Source organism: Otolemur garnettii, unplaced genomic scaffold (assembly GCF_000181295.1).
Source record: "Otolemur garnettii isolate 467f Iridium unplaced genomic scaffold, OtoGar3 scaffold00050, whole genome shotgun sequence".
NCBI classification, from domain to species: domain Eukaryota; kingdom Metazoa; phylum Chordata; class Mammalia; order Primates; family Galagidae; genus Otolemur; species Otolemur garnettii.
In genome coordinates, this window is record NW_003852445.1 from 2,120,353 (window position 1) to 2,138,291 (window position 17,939).

The 17,939-nt window shown below is 38.6% G+C and overlaps 1 protein-coding gene across 1 annotated transcript in view; it reads right to left on the reverse strand.

Annotated features, from left to right (window-relative positions):
• Positions 1-17,521, reverse strand: part of AQR (aquarius intron-binding spliceosomal factor) — a 75,312-nt gene extending 57,791 nt beyond the window's left edge. The window contains exons 1-5 of the mRNA XM_023514284.1: positions 17,398-17,521; positions 15,684-15,787; positions 13,850-13,952; positions 9,648-9,768; positions 3,249-3,390 (exon numbers count right to left, since the gene is read on the reverse strand). Of these exons, the coding sequence (XP_023370052.1) occupies positions 3,249-3,390; positions 9,648-9,768; positions 13,850-13,952; positions 15,684-15,787; positions 17,398-17,502 (575 nt within the window). The 5' untranslated portion in view covers positions 17,503-17,521. The remainder of the gene's footprint in view (positions 1-3,248; positions 3,391-9,647; positions 9,769-13,849; positions 13,953-15,683; positions 15,788-17,397) is intronic.
• Positions 17,522-17,939: the final 418 nt, after the last annotated feature.

The following is a 17,939-nucleotide window of genomic DNA, read 5'->3' on the forward strand; positions in this document are numbered from 1 at the left end:
CTGGCGCCTTAGCCACTTGAGCCACAGGCGCCGAGCCCCTTTCATTCTTTCACTTCAGCTTCAACAACTCTCCTTAGTATTTCTCCTTCTTCTTCTATTTGAAACAGGGTCTCACTATGTTTCCTGGGCTACAGTGCAGTAGTGTCATCATATTTCCGCAAACTCCTGGGCTCAAGTAACACTCCCACCTTGGGTAGCTAGGACTTCAGCCACATGCTACCATGCCTGGCTAATTTTTTGCTTTTTTCATTTTTGTAAAGCTGAGGTCTCCCTATGTTACTCTGGACAGTCTCAAACTCCTGGGCTCAAGTGATCCTCTCACTTGGCCTTTCAAAGTGTTAAGATTATGGGCATGAGCCACCACACCAACTCCCACAGCATTTCTTGTACAACAGGAACTAGTGGTGATAAACTCCCTTAGCTTTTCTTCTGTTTGCTTTTATCTCTTCTTCATCTCTAAAGGATATCTTTAGTTTTATTTTGTGTTCTTACCCTCTTCATCAACATGGTCGCAATTGTTAATATTTTATGTTCTATATTTTAAGTATTTCATAGGGCAGAGGTGGTGGGTTCAAACCCAGTCCTGGTCAAAAACCGCAAATAAATAAATAAATGAATAACCCCCCCTTTCGAGTATAATATTTAAATCATTTAAAAGATGCTGCAATGGACTACAGAAAAAATAATCAAGCCAGTTGTAATAATTAGAAGCACTAACATCCAAATACCCATATTCTTCTTCCTTATATTACTCTAGTGCTTTAGTTTTTACATTAAATAGTGTATTTGGGAAATCTATACTATAAAAACTGCAGCAGCACTCCAAAAGTGAAAAGTACTGCCAAAAAACAAAATGTTTACAAAAATAAACTACATACACCCTATATAAAGGCTTTGTGTCACAACAAAAAATTACAGAAGTTCTTAACATTAAGGGGAGAAACTAATTAAAAATACAGTTTTGCAATCCAATAACTTGGTTACTATGACAATTTCTGAAAGGCATTACATTGGTCTAAACCCTTGTGAAATAACTTTCTATTACCCTTTCCATTTTACATACTGTGATATGTACAGTTTACATACCACAACGCTCATTCATTATAAATGTACAATTCACAGATTGTGCACCCATCACCACAACCCGACTGTGGATCATCATCCTTAAAAAAAGAAATCCCTTTTCTCCAACTGCAGACAATCCCTGTTCCCACCCCCCAAACAACCATGAATCTACTCTTCTTTCTTCCTCTTATAAAATTTACTTGAAACATGAAGCATTAAAAAGTATAGATTTCTGCCCCTTATAAGCACATCCTTCCTTCCTTCCTGCTGCTTAGTGGTTCTCAGCAATCTTAAAACATAATCATTTGAATCATGTAATGAGTCAAAATGCCTCGGCTACATTTCCGCCTTAAGGATACATGGAAAAAAAAGAAGCCTGGCCCCTTTTAAGATTTCATCATTTTTGCTAGTTTTCAATTATAGGCATTAGGAATATAAATTCAGAAAAATGTATTACAAATGTGAATAAATCAACTCCCCAAGTGGCATTTTCTTACCCTTCCAGAAAAATGATGTAATTTTTAAAAATATTATTTTATTGAAAGACCAAAAGAACTCTAAGCAATTGTGTAGTACTTAGCATATAAGTAAAAAATAAGTGAATTCTATTGGTTGAACTGCTAGTTAATAAATCCCTACTTAGTAAAATGGCCAAAATTCGGCCAGAATCTGAGCATAAACTCAAGGTAACCATAAATTGTAAGGAAGTTTTCTGATCAAGTACTCCCCCGGTACAAACAATGGGCAATAGTCTCAGCAAAGCTGTGGGCAGGGACAAACAGCCAGTGGGCATACAAATTTCATAGTGTTTGCCTGCCTACTGACTCAACTGATTATTAAGTCAAAAATATTTTGTGTTGTGTTTTATAGTCTCACCCAGAATAACTTTTCACATAATAATTAATTAAAAAATAGAACACTATATAAAACATACACGTGAAAAAAATAGATCCTAATCATAGTGTCTGTGGTAGCTCTCTGTAATTAATAAGGAGAGAAGCCTGGAAGACACCTGAATCAGCTCACATTCAAAAACTATTAAACATCCTAGCACTCTGGGAGGCTGGAGAATTACTTGAGGTCAAGAGTTCAACAGCAGCTTGAGCAAGAGTAAGACCTGTCTCCATAAAAACAGAAAAATTAGCCAAGCATGGTGGCACATGTCTGTAGTCCCAGCTACTCAGAAGGCTGAGGCAGGAGGATCACTTGAGCCCAGGAGTTTGAGGTTGCAGTGAGCTATCACTATGCCACTCCACTCTAGCCCTGAGTGACAGAGTAAGACTGCCTCAAAACAAAACACTATTAAGTTACTCATTTATCATATACAGTATAACTGTATATGTCAATACGGCCTGACTATAATGTACAAAAATTCATTTCACAGAATTTTACTCATTTATAATTGCCTGTGATGTATAACATCTCCTTAAATTTCATAACTGGAATGCAATAGTGAATAAAAAGCATTTATGCAAAGTCAGTCATTTCTGAAAAACCGAAATTAACCTTCACGAATCTTATAGTGCAGAGCTGCTACAAAAACTAAAAGGACAGAGTTTTCTTGGCTAAAGGAGTTCCAGGCATGAGCTAGCAAGTAGGGAGCTGAGTTTATGTAGAACCATTCCTCAAATAACTAGACCTAATGGTCTCCTCAAGGGAATCTATAGATGGAGGACCAGACAACACTTTTCAATGTACCACTTCATCGAGTATCAGTAAGAGCCTTACCCCCTCCCAATTCCCTTAGAGGGGCTGACTGTCAGTACTGGTAACAGCCATAAGAGCAGCTGAGTTAGGGGAATACCCCCTTACCATGCTTCCTCTAGGACTTAAAACTGTCCTACCTTAGCACAGGCATGTTGGTCAACCCCAGCCCTTTCTTCTTTACGTTCTTACTAATGTCCAGCCGACTCTCCTCTCTCTCTCTTTCTTCCCTTTCCAAACATGACCTCACTTGTCCCCAGTTTCCCAGCCCCACTCCCAAATACACAGATCGTTTATATTTTACCACTTTTGATATATTTGAATTCACAGTAAAAAATTTCTCAAAGAGTACCTATTCCCTATGTTAGAAGGCACCTTTGTGCCAGGTCTATTGTTTCTAAATACACTTATGAGGTTTCTGATAGATATGAATCACTATTTTAGCATCTCTTTATTACAAGCAGAACCAACTTACTAACCATGGCTTCATTCTGCTGACACTATCTTCGATGTCCTGCCTAATTTCGTAAGTTGATTCCAAGCGGAAGAGGTTAAAGTTCCTTAGGAGGTAGTCATGAAGAGTCAAAAACTGCAAATTCAACTTAGGAAGAGCCAGACAACCTGAAAAGAAAAATAACACCCACATTTGAATTATTCTTTTATTCAGACATTTGTTCTGTATGTTTTAAAAGGCACCGCAGATTTGATAAGAATCTAATGATATCTGAAACATATCATGTCATGTCTTATTTTCATTTTCACAAAAATATTGAAACTAGTTTAAGAAACGCTGTCTATTACAAAGTAAGGATGAAGAATGAGTCTTATTAATACATGTAATCTGCGTATCAGTGATTCATATGCAAACACTTCTTTTTGTTGTTGTTGTTGCAGTTTTTGGCTTGGGCCAGCGCCCTACTTCTTCAGCCATAGGTGCCGCCCCAAACAGTGTTTCTTAAAAATAGTTCACAGTAATAATACAGTCTCAAGTAGTTAAAAATTCTTCCTTTATCACCTAATTTATATTTGGCAAATCTTGAAATGCATACGGCAACCATAACCTTAGCCCATGACAAAACTTAGCAAAAAAACAGAATCAGTATATACATTGCATAAATTCATTTCCAATGATCACTAATGTGCTGTGAACTTAACTTTTAGATACATTAAGGACAAGGCATTCCTTATTGCTTTTATTTCGTTGTAGATTCCCCCTTCTCTGACTATAATAATAAACACTATTCTTTTCTTTTTTTTTGAGATAGAGTCTTACTATGTCACCCTTGGTAGAGTGCCGTGACGTCACAGCTCACAGCAACCTCAAACTATTGGGCTTAAGAGATTCTCTTGCCTCAGCCTCCCGAGTAGTGGGACTACAGGTGCCCACCACAACGCCCAGCTATTTACTGTTGTTGTTGTTATAGTTGTCATTATTGTTTGGCAGGCACAGACCAGGTTCAAACCCACCAGCCCAGGTGTATGTGGCCGGCACCCTAGCTGCTGAGCTACAGGCACCGAGCCTGCTATTTTTTTCATTATCCTCACTGCATAATATTTCCCTTGGACAGTTAGTGACCAAGCACCAAGTAGCAATAATCAAAACTGTTTAAAAAAAAGAACCTCCAAACAATATTTGACTGACAAATCGTATTTTCGTCATCCTTATCCACACTATCAAAGCAATAAAGAGCTTAAGGCAAGAAACAATTATATGCAAAAGTTTCACATCATTTGGTAAGCCCATTAGTAAGCCCTGACTTGTAATTTATCTCAATTTCTTTCAGGCCAGATGCTGAGAGAGGGTATCTCTTTTGATAGCACATTTTTATTTAAAAAAAAAAGGCTAATAAAATGTCACACTTTGCAGCCCTCTCTGAATGAATAAATCTAGGTGTCAAGTATCAACAACTACCCTATCACAAAAGGAAAGACAAGCCCACGGCATGTGCCTCCTGATGAAAGAACATACCACCTCCAAGCCTCTTGCCACTGAGAACATTAGCTTGATCAAGCCTCTAATCCCCATGCTGATTTGCAAGAAAAATAAAGAGCAGAGGAATACACTGCTCTGTGCCCTAAGTATTCAATCAGAAAACCTGAGACCATGGGGAACTCTATGGGTCAAACTAGGAAACCTCATCTTCCACAGGAGAACAAGAAAGGAATATATAAAGCAGGAGTGGGCAACCTGAGGCCTAAAGGCCACATGTGGTCTTCTGGGTCCTGCAGGGCGGCCGTTTGACTAAATTCAAATTTTACAGAACAAACCCTTTTATTTTTATTAACACATTTGTTTGTTTGTATATGCTTATTTATTTATTTATTTTGAGACAGAGCCTCAAGCCATTGGCCTGGGTAGAGTGCTGTGGCATCACAGCTCACAGCAATCTCCAACTCCTGGGCTTAAGCAATTCTCTTGCCTTAGCCTCCCAAGTAGCTGGGACTACTGGTGCACACCACAACGCCTGGCTATTTTTTGTTTGTAGTTGTCATTGTTGTTTGGCAGGCCCAAGCTGGATTCAAACCCGCCAGCTCTGGTGTATGTGACTGATGCCTTAGCCACTTGAGCTCCAGGCACCCACCATTATTGTATTTTCTAAATGAACATATTTAAAATACCAAAGAACAAAACAAGTTTCAACCAAACAATCCCCCCAGATTGACCAGCACAGTTAGATAGAACATTAGTAAGCTCCGTGCCTGTGGCTCAAGTGGCTAAGGCACCAGCCACATATATCTAAGGTGGTGGGTTCAAATCCAGCCCAGGCCTGCTAAATAACAATGATGGCTGCAACCAAGAAATAGCCGGGCATTGTGGCAGGTGCCTGTGGTCCCAGCTACTTGGGAGGCTGAAGCAGGAGACTCGCTTGAGCCCAGGAGTCAGAAGTTGCTGTGAGCTGTGATACCATCCAGGCTAAATTGATAGCTGCTACACTCAAGGTTTAATTCTAACTTCTCCTGCCTGACTGACTCCACTACCATACCAGAATAGTTAGCTAGAGTTTATGGGGGTCGAGTATACCATTCCGTTGCCAGGTTTTGACAATGGTGCATTCTGTTTCTGTCTGAAGTGGAATTTGTGAATAGCTGTGTGGCTCAACAGTATTTTTTCTTTACTTAACAGCCCTTCATGTCAGAGAAGACCAAGAGGACACTGAAGGAAGCAAACAGATTTGTTAATGAGGACTGGGAAGTGCAACATTATTTTGTTTCTGCTAAAGATAAGATGATACTGTAATATCAACATTAAAGAAATTCACTGCTCGGTGGCAACAGTGGCTCAAAGGAGTAGGGTGCTGGCCCCAAACACTGGAGGTGGTGGGTTCATACCCGGCCCCGGCCAAACACTGCAAAAAAAAAAAAAAAGAAAGAAATTCACTGCTCCTCCACAGATTTTTAAATTAGAGGGAGAAGAGCAAAGGTTGCATTGGAGAAATTAAAAGATGAAAAGCAGAAGCAAAGATAATTCTTTCAAGCAGCAAGAATAAAACCTGAAGGATCCTATAAAGTAGCTTATAAACATAGGGCAAAAGGTCATCCAGTGATGTGAAAACTGTGAAAGAACACCTTGTCAAAGCTGGAGGATGCTTGGACCCCAACAATGTTTCAAAGCACAACCCACCACCTCTTCCAAAGGAGAACCGTAACTGATCAGCAGGATGAATGAGGCTTCTACTTAACAGAAAAACTCTGTGCATAGTCCAAAAGGAAAATATATATTATTCAATCGCCTTGGATAAATCTACTGGTACTACTGACTCGGTACAGGCTTTATGTTTCATTGGGATCATAATAGAAGACTTTCTTTGCTAATGAAAAGTTACTCGCTTTGGGCATTCTTGTGAACAGAGCACAGCCAACAGGTCTCTTCAACAACTTTCAAGATAAATAGAAACTGGAATGAATTTGGTAAATTTAAAGAGTGTATGTACAGACTGTGCATGTTCCGTGACAAGAAAACATGAAGGGGCAGGCGTGGTGGTGGCTTATGTCTGTAATTCTAAAACTCCGGGAGGCCAAGGCAGGTGGATTGCCTGAGCTCACAAGTTCCAGACCAGCCTGAGCCGAGGCCCCATCTCTAAAAAAAAAAAATAGCTAAGCATTATGGTGGGCACCTGTAGTCCCAGCTACTTGGGAGGCTGAGGCAAGAGAATCCCTGGAGCCTAAGAGTTTGACGTTGCTGTGAGCTATGATGCCATGGTACTCTACCAAGGGTGACAAAGTGTCTCAAAAATAAAAAAAGCAAAAGAAAAAGAAAACATGAAGGTCATATTGCATATTAAAAAAGTATTAACAGATCCAGATATTCTCATTTCTTTTCATTGTATTTTGCATCCCCAAAACCTCTATGCTAAAGCTACTACTTTAAGTGACATGTTGCAACAAGTTACAAGTATTATTAACTATATTCATGCGAATGCAGTAACATGCTAAAGCTGAAGGATGAGGTACTCAGTGCGGCTTTTCCATATCAGTCTAAAGTGGACTAGCTATTGCAGGGACAGGTGTTAGCCAAACTAACGTCTCTGTGAGAACAGAAAGCTAAATTACGAGAACAGAATCAGCAATGTGAATTATTTAAAGAAGATTTCTGTAGGAGTGAAGCCATTTCTGTGTGATCCCTTGTCAAATTAAAACGAGTATTTCTTTGCAAGGTAAAACTAAGTCTATATATGATACAGCAAAAGAATCCAAGGAAAGCTATCATTTTTTTTTTAAGACAGAGTGTCACTCTGTTGCCCCAGGCTAGAGTGCCATGGCACTCACACTGGTCTCCTGGGCTCAAGAGATCACTCTCCTCGGCCTCCCAAGAGTCTTAAGATTACAGGCATGAGCCACTGCACCTAGCCCCCCCAAGAGCTATCTTTTTTCTTTTATGAGACAGAGTCTCACTCTGTTGCCCCAGTGGAGTGCTATGGCATCACAGCTCACAGCAACCTCAGACTCCTGGGCTCAAACGATTCTCTTGCCTCAGCCTCCTGAGTAGCTGAAACTACAGATGTCTGCCACAATGCCCAACAATTTTTAGAGACGGGGTCTGGCTCTAACTCAGGCTGATCTTGAACTCCAGAGTTCAGGCAATCCACCCACCTCAACCTCCCAGAGTGTTAGGTTTACAGGTGTGAGCCACCATGCCCAGTCTAAAGGTATCTTTTTTCAAAATATTTCTTCTTCAAAAGGAAATTTTGAATGAACATTTTCCCTAGTTAGCAAAGGCCATTGATGAGCAGGGTGATCTATTTGTTACAGACCTATTAATTGGAGAACACAACGAAAGGTTCATTGACTCTGAGAATCGTGATATCACACTCAAATTATCATTTCAGCCTCACCTAGTTGATATAAGTGATATACTCACTGAGCCACAGGCGCTACCCCATCCTTTTTTTTTTTCTTTTTTAGACAAAGTCTTACTCTGTGCCCAGGCTAAAATGCCATGGTGTCCCAGCTCAAGACAATCTCAAATTCTTGGGCTTGAGGAATCCACCTACCTTGGCCTCCTGAGTAGCTGGGACTACAGATGCCTAGTGTGGCTAGTTTTTCTATGTTTAGCAGAGACAGTGCCTTGCTTTTGCTCGGGCTGATCTCCAACTCCTGAGCTCAGGCGATTTACCTCATCTACAGGCATGAGTCACAGTGCCTGGCCTAAAGTAACCATCTTAAGTAACTACGTAGGTCTCTATGAAAGTTTTCAGACAGATTGTGTTATGGGCCATTATTTCACTTCTAAGAAACACAGTTGACAGTGTCCTTTTTGATTCACTCGTGCCAGGTTACACCTTGCTCAGCTTACCATGTTGCTGTGAGGGCTTCATTTGTTTCCATACGTGTGTATTTTATGTTTTGTGATTTTTGTGTAACTCAATCATAATGACCCACATGTATCAGTACTTATAACTGTGATGACTTCTAATAATCAAGCCAATGTTCAAAAGATTTCCTGAAATTTCTTTTAAAATATGCCTTCAAAATAAATCAGAATGTGCTTTTTCATTCTTTGAGACAGAGTCTCAAGCTGTTACCCTCAGTAGAATGATGTGGCGTCACAGCTCAAACTCTTGGGCCTACGTGATTCTCTTGCCTCAGCCTCCCAAGGAGCTGGGACTATAGGCACCCTCCACAACACCTGGATATTTTTTGTTGCAGTTGTCATTGTTGGTTAGCTGGCCCAGGCTGGGTTCAAACCCGCCAACTTCAGTGTATGTGGCTGGTGCTATAACCACTGTGCTACGGGTGCTGAGCCCAGAATGCACTTTTGAATATACTTGGTTGGAGCAAATTAACAAACGCAAAGCATTTTTGAACCAAAATCTGGGGAAATAGGTAGGTAAGGCAATACCATTTTGGATCAAAACTAATGGCTTATTATCAACTAATTATAATGTCTTTTTTTGGTGGGAATTATCTGGCTTTACAAAGAATTCAAAAGAGCCTCTAAAAAATGCTTTGAAAAACAAAGCACCAGCAAACATAGCCTATCTATCATGTGACAAAATGAAAACTATACTTCCTGCATTATTAGATCTCCCTGAAAAGATGGTCTTCCTGCTTTATGGGCATATTTTACACAGGGTAACAAACTTTTGTGTGTGTGTGTGTATATATATATATATATACATACACACGCATATATACGCACACACACACAGCAGGGTATAGCTAAATTTAATAAAAAGTCTCAGTGCGAAGTATTCAAAATATTAAATCTTTCTTTCAAATTCCAAAATACTAAATCTAGCTTCCAAATTTGAAGTTTAGGATACTAGAAAACTATCCTAATGTATACATTAGACTAGATGGAGTACTTTTTCAATCAGATGATAAATCCTACATTAAGTTTCATGTTACACCTGAATCTTATATTTCTTTTATCATACCTTCCCCAGAATAGTACTCAGTTGGAACAATATTTTCATCCCATATAATTTTCTCAGTTGGATACAAAGGCATCTGATTCAACTGCTGAATCTGAGAAATTCGACGTTCATGACGAGATACCTAAAACAAAGGAAAACAGGTTCATACAGCAAGTTAGGGGGATCTTTTTCCAATCAAAACAATTTATGGAATAGGATGTTTCATATCTGTCAGTTATTATAACACTTTAATATGAGATTCTTTTTTTACTTTTCCCATTTTCTCCATAAATCAAAGATAAAAGAGGTACCAATAGTGTTAGGCTTGGAATGAGATAAACTTGAGATCAAATCGCAGCTCCTCTACTTCTGAGCAATGTAAAATCTGGCCGAGTTACTTTAACCTTCCTAACCTTAGTTTCCTTTTCAGTAAAACAGATAATGTATCACTCACCTTTCAGTTTTCTTATGAAAATGAAATGGCATTTTTTAACATGGTATCAAAGTCCCTAGCACATGCCAATGGTTTAAAAAACACAGCACTAGGGCAGGGCGTGGTTGCTCACGCCTGTAATCCTAGCACTCTGGGAAGCCAAGGCAGGACTGCCTGAGCTCACAGGTTCAAGACCAGCCTGAGCCAAAGCGAGAACTTTGTCTCTAAAAATAGCCAGGAGTTGTGGCAAACCTATAGTCCCAGCTACTCAGGAGGCTGAGGTAAGAGGACTGCTTGAGTCCAAGAATTTGAAGTTGCTATGAGCTGTGATGCCACAGCACTTGACCAAGGGCAACAAAGTGAGAGTCTGTCTCCCAAAAAAATAAATAAATAAAATAAAAACCATAGCACTTAGTATTAACTAATGTAAAAAAATAGGAGTCTTAAGTCCTGATTAGTAGTTTTCATTCTTATACTAACTAGCTGTACAATTTGGGAAAAAGTATTATTCCCTAGTCTCAGTCTTCTTTTTTATAAAATAAGAGAAGGACTTGATGACCTCTATGTACCCTTAATATGGTAATCTATCTCAAATATAAAAATAAGTCTGTAACCTAATTAACAATGTTAAAATAATAAATGTTAAATAATGTTTCAAATAATATTTGAAAATGTGTCAAATTCTTTGGTGGCAACAGCATTACTTTAAGAAAAAAGACATCATGGTATCTAAACAATATGTATATATTTCAACATTTTAATCATAATTTGGATATTAGCAAAATCCAAAACCTGAGGAAAATCCTTTAAGGAAAAGAAAAAATAAAGGATAATGTTGTAGTACAATAAATTAAAAAAAAATTGGCATAATTATTTAAATCTTGAAGATAAAATTCCAACTAGAAGACCCTAAAAGTAGCATAAGATCAACTTTATACTCAAATTTATTTTCAATCAGAAGGATTCCTGGGGGAAAAAATCCTTATTTCTTTCTATAGTCAAAGTTTATCATCAACCCCCAAATCCATCTGTCAGAAAATGGCACAAGAAGTTTTCAGGAAGCACTGTAGTCAGAGACAATGAAAAGCAATGGGTAAGAAGGAAGGTGAAGATGGTGACCCAGACAAGGGGGAAGTGAACATGTCGACAAAAAAGTATTTTCCATACTTGAACTAATTTAAAACACTTCCCAAGAATTCTCCCCCAAATGGCACTTAAACATCTGTCACTAGGCTTAAAACACTTGCTACAAATAGTTTCTTGTCAGGGCTCCCCAAACCTGGCATATCATTTTCTTTGCTACCGTGACAGACCATATTTCACATCCTATACTTTTTGAAAGTATTAGCTTCCAAAATAAATTCTGATACAGTGTATCTAATATGGAGTGTGGAGTATATAGCTCCACATGGGTAAGAAATACACACACATGTATACACATCAACACAATATATGCTTGTTTACAAACAAAAATGTTTGAAACATGAAAAGCTACTGGACTTTATAGCTGTCAAGAAACAAAAAATTAAAATAAGTTACTATTCTGCTATAATAGTAGATTTGCTATCAAATTGGCAAAAATAGAAAACTAATAACATCAAATGCTAGTAAGAACATGAGAAGATATACTTTAATACACTGTTGATGGAAATGCACACCTTTTGGAGGATAGTGTGACAGCACCTTTGACATTTTAAGGAAGCTCATGCTTCAATCAAATAATTTCACTTCTAGGTATCTCTCCTAAATATCCAGACATGGTAAAAAGAGACACATACAAAAATGTCATCATTATTTGTAAAAGTGAAAGCTGCCAACTACCTAAATATGGGGATATGGTTAAATACTATTCAATTTATGAAATATTAATTATATTTAAGTTTAAAACAAGGTACATCAATACTATACAAATGAATTAAGCCTCCAACATAATATTAAATTTTTAAAAAGTAGGCAGGGTACAGTGGTTCATGCCTGTAATCCTAGCACTCTGGGAAGCTGAGATGGGCAGATTACTTGAGCTCAGGAGTTCAAGACCAGCCCAAGAGTGAGACCCAGTCTCTTAAAAAAAAAAAAAAGCTATATACTGTGGTAGGCTCCTATAGTCCCAGCTACTTGGGAGGCTGAGACAAGAGGATTGTTTTAGCCCAACTTTGAGGTTGCTGTGAGTTAGGAGGCCATAGTACTCTATTGAGGGTGACAAAGTGACACTGTCTCCAAAAAATAAAAAAATAAAATTAATTTTGGCTTGGTGCCCATAGCTCAGTGGTTAGGGTGCTGGCCACATGCACTGGGGCTGGAGGGCTCAAACCTGGCTGGGGCCTGCAAACAATGACAACAACAACAAAAAATAGCCAGGCATTGTGGCAGGTGCCTGTAGTCCCAGATCCTTGGGAGGCTGAGGCAAGAGAATTGCTGAAGCCCAAGAGTTTGAGGTTGCTATGAGCTGTGACACCACGGCACTCTACCGAGGGTGACATACTGAGACTCTGTCTCAAAAAAAATAAATAATAGAATAAATTTTTTAAAAAGCATGGTGCAAATACAGCATGATTCAATTTATGTTTTAAAAACTACAAAACTGAATTCCTATAATTTGTATATTTTTACATAAATGTACAAAGAAGTTGTGGAAGGAGTTAAGTGTTGATTTAGGTATTTCTATATTATAACAAAATGCACTCAGGTATTACTTCTAGAAACTGAATCAAATAAAAACCACAATTCTTTTAAAATCTGGAAGGATATGTATGAAAGTGTTAACAGTGTTTAACTCTGGAGAATAGAATGGAGACCCACAGGGAATAACATTCCTACTTTTTAACCTCAAATACCTCTGTACTATGCTTTATTTATAAAATCATATATTACTTTAATAAAAAGTTAAAAAAAGCCAGGCACAGTGGCTCATGCCTATAATCCTAGCACTCTGAGAGGTTGAGGTGAGGAGATTGCCTGAGCTCAGGAATTTGAGACCAGCCTGAGCCAGAGCAAGACTAGAAAAAACTTCATAAAAAAGTAAAGTTAAGGTCCCTCATTTCAGCTCGGCACCTGTGGCTCAAGCGGCTAAGGCGCCAGCCACATACACCTAAGGTGGCGGGTTGAATCCCCAGCCCGGGCCGCCAAACAATGATGGCTAAAACCAAAAAATGGCCAGGCGCTGTGGCGGGCGCCCGTGGTCCCAGCTACTTGGGAGGCTGAGGCAGGAGACTCGCTTGAGCCCAGGAGTTGGAGGTTGCTGTGAGCGGGATGTCACAGCACTCTACCCAGGGGGATAGCTTGAGGCTCTGTCTCAAAAAAAAAAAAAAGGTCCCTCATTTCCAAACATGACTGAGAAATCCCTTAGACTTCTTAAACCACTTAGTTATAATGTACCCTATTTCTAAGAGATTTTTCTACTGATGTATAACCTAATATTCAATATATTATGTTTAAATAATCACCTTTAAAATAAATACATATGAAAGTGTTTATTCAAATATATGTATTATATGTGTGTAACTCTGACCTACTCAAAAGCAGGAATGATGCTAGCTATGTCATATCTATCACCAATGCCAAAATATAGTATCTAACCCAGAAGCCCCTCAGAAATCTTTGCTAAAAGAATGAATCCATGCCACAAAGCAATTTTAAGAGATTAAAGACTTGAGAAAAAGTATTCAAATGATAAAAACACATAGTTAATTATCTACATAATCTTTAGTCAAAAAGAACCATCACATCTTTATGAATGACTTAAAAAGGCAGGGAAAATCACGTTCAAAATTCAGAACACACTAATACTTACCAGCAATTCTAGAAGAAATTCTTTATCAAAAGTTGTGTCTTCATTTTTAGGAAGGGTTGGCAACAAGCAGAGGTATGATGCCACCTGGTGGAGGGTGTTTGAACTGCAGGATAAAGAACATTGAGTTACTTTATTCATAGCAAGTTACTTGACATAATTACTTTACTTCACTTTTCAAAAAAGTATTTCTACAGATAGCTTAAAAAGTAAACACAACAGGGCGGCACCTGTGGCTCAGTAGGTAGGGCGCCAGCCCCATATACGGAGGGTGGCGGCTTCAAATTCAACCCCAGCCAAACTGCAACAAAAAAATAGCGTTGTGGCGGGCGCCTGTAGTCCCAGCTACTTGGGAGGCTGAAGCAAGAGAATCGCCTAAGCCCAGGAGTTGGAGGTTGCTGTGAGCTGTGATGCTACGGCAATCTACTAAGGGTGATAAAGTGAGATTCTGTCTCTACAAAAAAAAAAGTGAACACAATAGTATGACACTGACAGCACGTAACAATCAGCAATGAACATTAAACCTTTAATGTAAGGTTCTCAAAGTGTTTTCTCAATACCTCTCATGGTACTTGAGATCCTATCAGCAAGTCCACAAGGACAACACTTTTTAAATGTTAAGACACCGTTTTCCTAACTGTCTTTATGTAATAAACACTGGCAGTGCAAAAGCAATGGAGGGTAAAACTGCTGACATGGATCCAGGCAGTGGGACCAACATGTACTACAAAGTAGTCATAGTATTCCTCACTTATAAACACAATTTTTTATTTCAGAATGTCTTTGATAAAGTAGCAAAAAAATATTAATGCTATTAAATTTGGGCTCGTGAGTATCCATTTTTAAAGAATTCTGTGTGACAAAATGGGAAGTATGAATCCTGCACACAATTTTTACTTGAAAGAATGACTAATAAACTACATATATTTGGCCTTTGGATAGATGGCAAATTTCTTTTCAAATATCTGAATAAAGTAAGCCACTACTTGTTGCTATAGTAAACCTGAATTTGAATTTCTAAGTGAAAACTTGCAATCGCCACCATGCGCTGCACAGCTTTCCACTGCTTAAATAGTTTCATCACCCCCCCCAAAATTCCCTTGTGACACTTTAATTTTCTTCTGTCACCCTGGGTGGAGTGCCATGGTGTCATCATAGCTCACAGTAACCTCAGTCTCTTGGGCTCAAGTGATCTTTTTGCCTCAGCCACCCTAGTAGCTGGGACTACAGGTGCCCGCCACAAGACTGCTGTTCTGGTTTTTCTGTTCTGAGTAAAGACAAAGTTTCACTCTTGCTCAGGCTGGTCTCAAACAATTTTTATACTAAGTTAGGTATCTATAGATATGCTATGAGCTATCTATCACAGTCAAAAATGTACGCCACGATTACTAGTACTCTCAACAAAGTGTGTCAGAAGATACTAAGTGCCAGAAAACATTATTAATTTTATACATTTTAAACATGCAAAAACTTCCCTAATTATACCTCTAATATCACACATGATGAATCTTTACTGGTTTCTGTTATACGCTGTTTATGTCCCATGGCATTGAACAGTTTTATGTTCTACCCAAGAAAAACTCTTGAGACCTAGGAAAATTGTGTAAGTCATAAAAAATAAATTCCACCAAAAAAGATAGATAATTACACTTAAGTAATTCAAAGATACTAAACTACTAAAGAGAAACGCTAATTCTAGATGTCAATAAAAAGTGAAATAACAAGTAAAATTACCTTAAGTTCTCCAAAAATGATTAAAAAGCAACAACAAAAAGTAGACTTCAAAAAAATGTGATACCAAAAGAGAATATGTAGTTTTTCTTACAGACTATCTTACCTAAGAGGTCCAAAACACTTGACCAAGGATCCCCGAGTATCTACTTCTGCCACATTTGAGAGGGCAAAATCATAGAGTTCAGGGAAATGTGCAAAAGCAGCTCTCTACGACAGAAAAAAAAAAAATCTGTAAATAATACCTACACATTAACATACAGATCTACAACTTATTTACTATGTAAAATAGTATTGAAAATATTAACACACTTCTCCTCCTTCACTTCTCATATATGATCTCTGCCTTATTCAGTCAGAATCAATACAATGGGGAAAAAACTAAAATTGGTCTAGAAATGTAAAAACAAAAATCAGTGTTTAATTTTCTGGGTTTTTTTTTTTTCTTTTAAAGGCAGGCACGGAAGCTAGGGTGCAGAAAATTGCATCTCAGATAGGGCACCAGTATTCAGTTTTTGATTTCTAAAACTGGATTTTGAACATATTGCCCTTGAATATAGCCAAGAAGGCTAGCTTTGCTAATAGGATGGGAGCAAAAAACAAACACTTTATTATCAAGAAATGGCCTGATGAGAGTAGAAGAAAGTCCCAATATAAACTGCTGCTGGAGAAACAACATGAAGGAGAGGTCAGAGACACATGCCCAATTTTGGTATGCTGGTAAGCCCGGGCAGCGTAACACTCTCAGCCAGGGCAGTATAGCACTCTCAAACAATGTGGGCTCTAAGAAAATAGCAACAGCAGTTCTATGGCGCTTTATTAACAAAGTAATGAAGATGATATCCCTAGTCTTCCTTGATGCCCATGTGGCAGAAAAAGATTCACAAGTGTTCCTATGCTCCATGGTGAATGACACAAAAGGCTGCCAAGGGTATGGGTAAGCCTGTCGTAGAATTACTGCTGACAACAGCAAGACCACCCTGCAACCCAAGCCCGAAATTGAGCCTGGTCAGCCAAGAAATGAATGACAGTCAGCTCTTGGGAGAAGGCTAGCACCATCAGGACCAAAGTTGGGGTCTCCTCAGCAGGGGAAACAGGCAAGTTCCTTGGGAGCAATCATCACCCTTGCCTGTGCCAACACAACAGACTATATCCCACAGCAGCTACGGGAACTTCAAAGGCAGAGGCCGATATCTGAGCTCATTCCTCCTTCAAAACAATAAAGCTACCTTAGCATCTTCACTTATCCAGAAGCTACTCTGAGAAAGAACAAGATTAAAGACTCCTTGAGACACAGTAGAATTGATAACAAAAAAGAATTCAAACTTAACGTTTGTTTAGTCTTTACCACCCACCAAAACTCTTTAAAACAAACAAAACTGAATTACATTAAATTGATAAATAAAAGCTTCCTCTGCCAGCAGAGAGTAGGTTTTAAGAGCAAGAGAACAGTCATAGAAAACAAGGGTACTTTTTTGGCATATCTGAACTGTATTGGCAAATTTCAGTCTCATTACATGTGTTTACCTTTAAAATGCTTATACATACATGTTGAAATACACTTTCATAATAGCAAAGCCAATACATGTATGTGTCAAACTGGCCCACTAACTAATTCTGAGGATCAAATATCAGTATACTGATTCATAGGAGTTAAACCATAAATTCATAAAAGTCAGAAACATCAAAAAAAAAAAAAACTAAAAATGAAAACATTTTGAAAGGAATACCTTCTTCTACTTGTGTCTATACAAAACTTAAATTTTAATACGACCCAACTTTATGGAGCACAGGTAAAGGCTACAGTGCACTTCAGTTACCTGCAGAGAAGTAATTCTATCATAGTGAATTGTAGTCATCTCATTCTCCGTCAGAGCATTTCCAGTCTGGTCATTAATTTCAAAACCAGTATAGAACTTGAGCATGTCCAAAAGCTAAAAAGATACACTTAAATTAATAAACTGTATGATCAAGAAAACATAACACTATTTATTACCATATACCTTCTCACAAGTGCTAAAAACTTGGAATGTAGGGGCGGCACCTGTGGCTCAGTGAGTAGGGTGCCAGCCCCATATACCAAGGGTGGCGGGTTCAAACCCGACCCCGGCTAAACTGCAACAAAAAACAGCCAGGTGTTGTGGTGGGTGCCTATAGTCCCAGCTACTCAGGAGACTGAGGCAAGAGAATCACCTAAGCCTAGGAGTTGGAGGTTGCTGTGAGCAGTGACGCCACAGCACTCTACCGAGGACAACAAAGTGAGACTCTGTCTCAAAAAAAAACAAACTTGGCTCTGCGCCTGTGGCTCAAGCCGCTAAGGCGCCAGCCACATACACCTAAGGTGGCAGGTTCGAATCCCAAG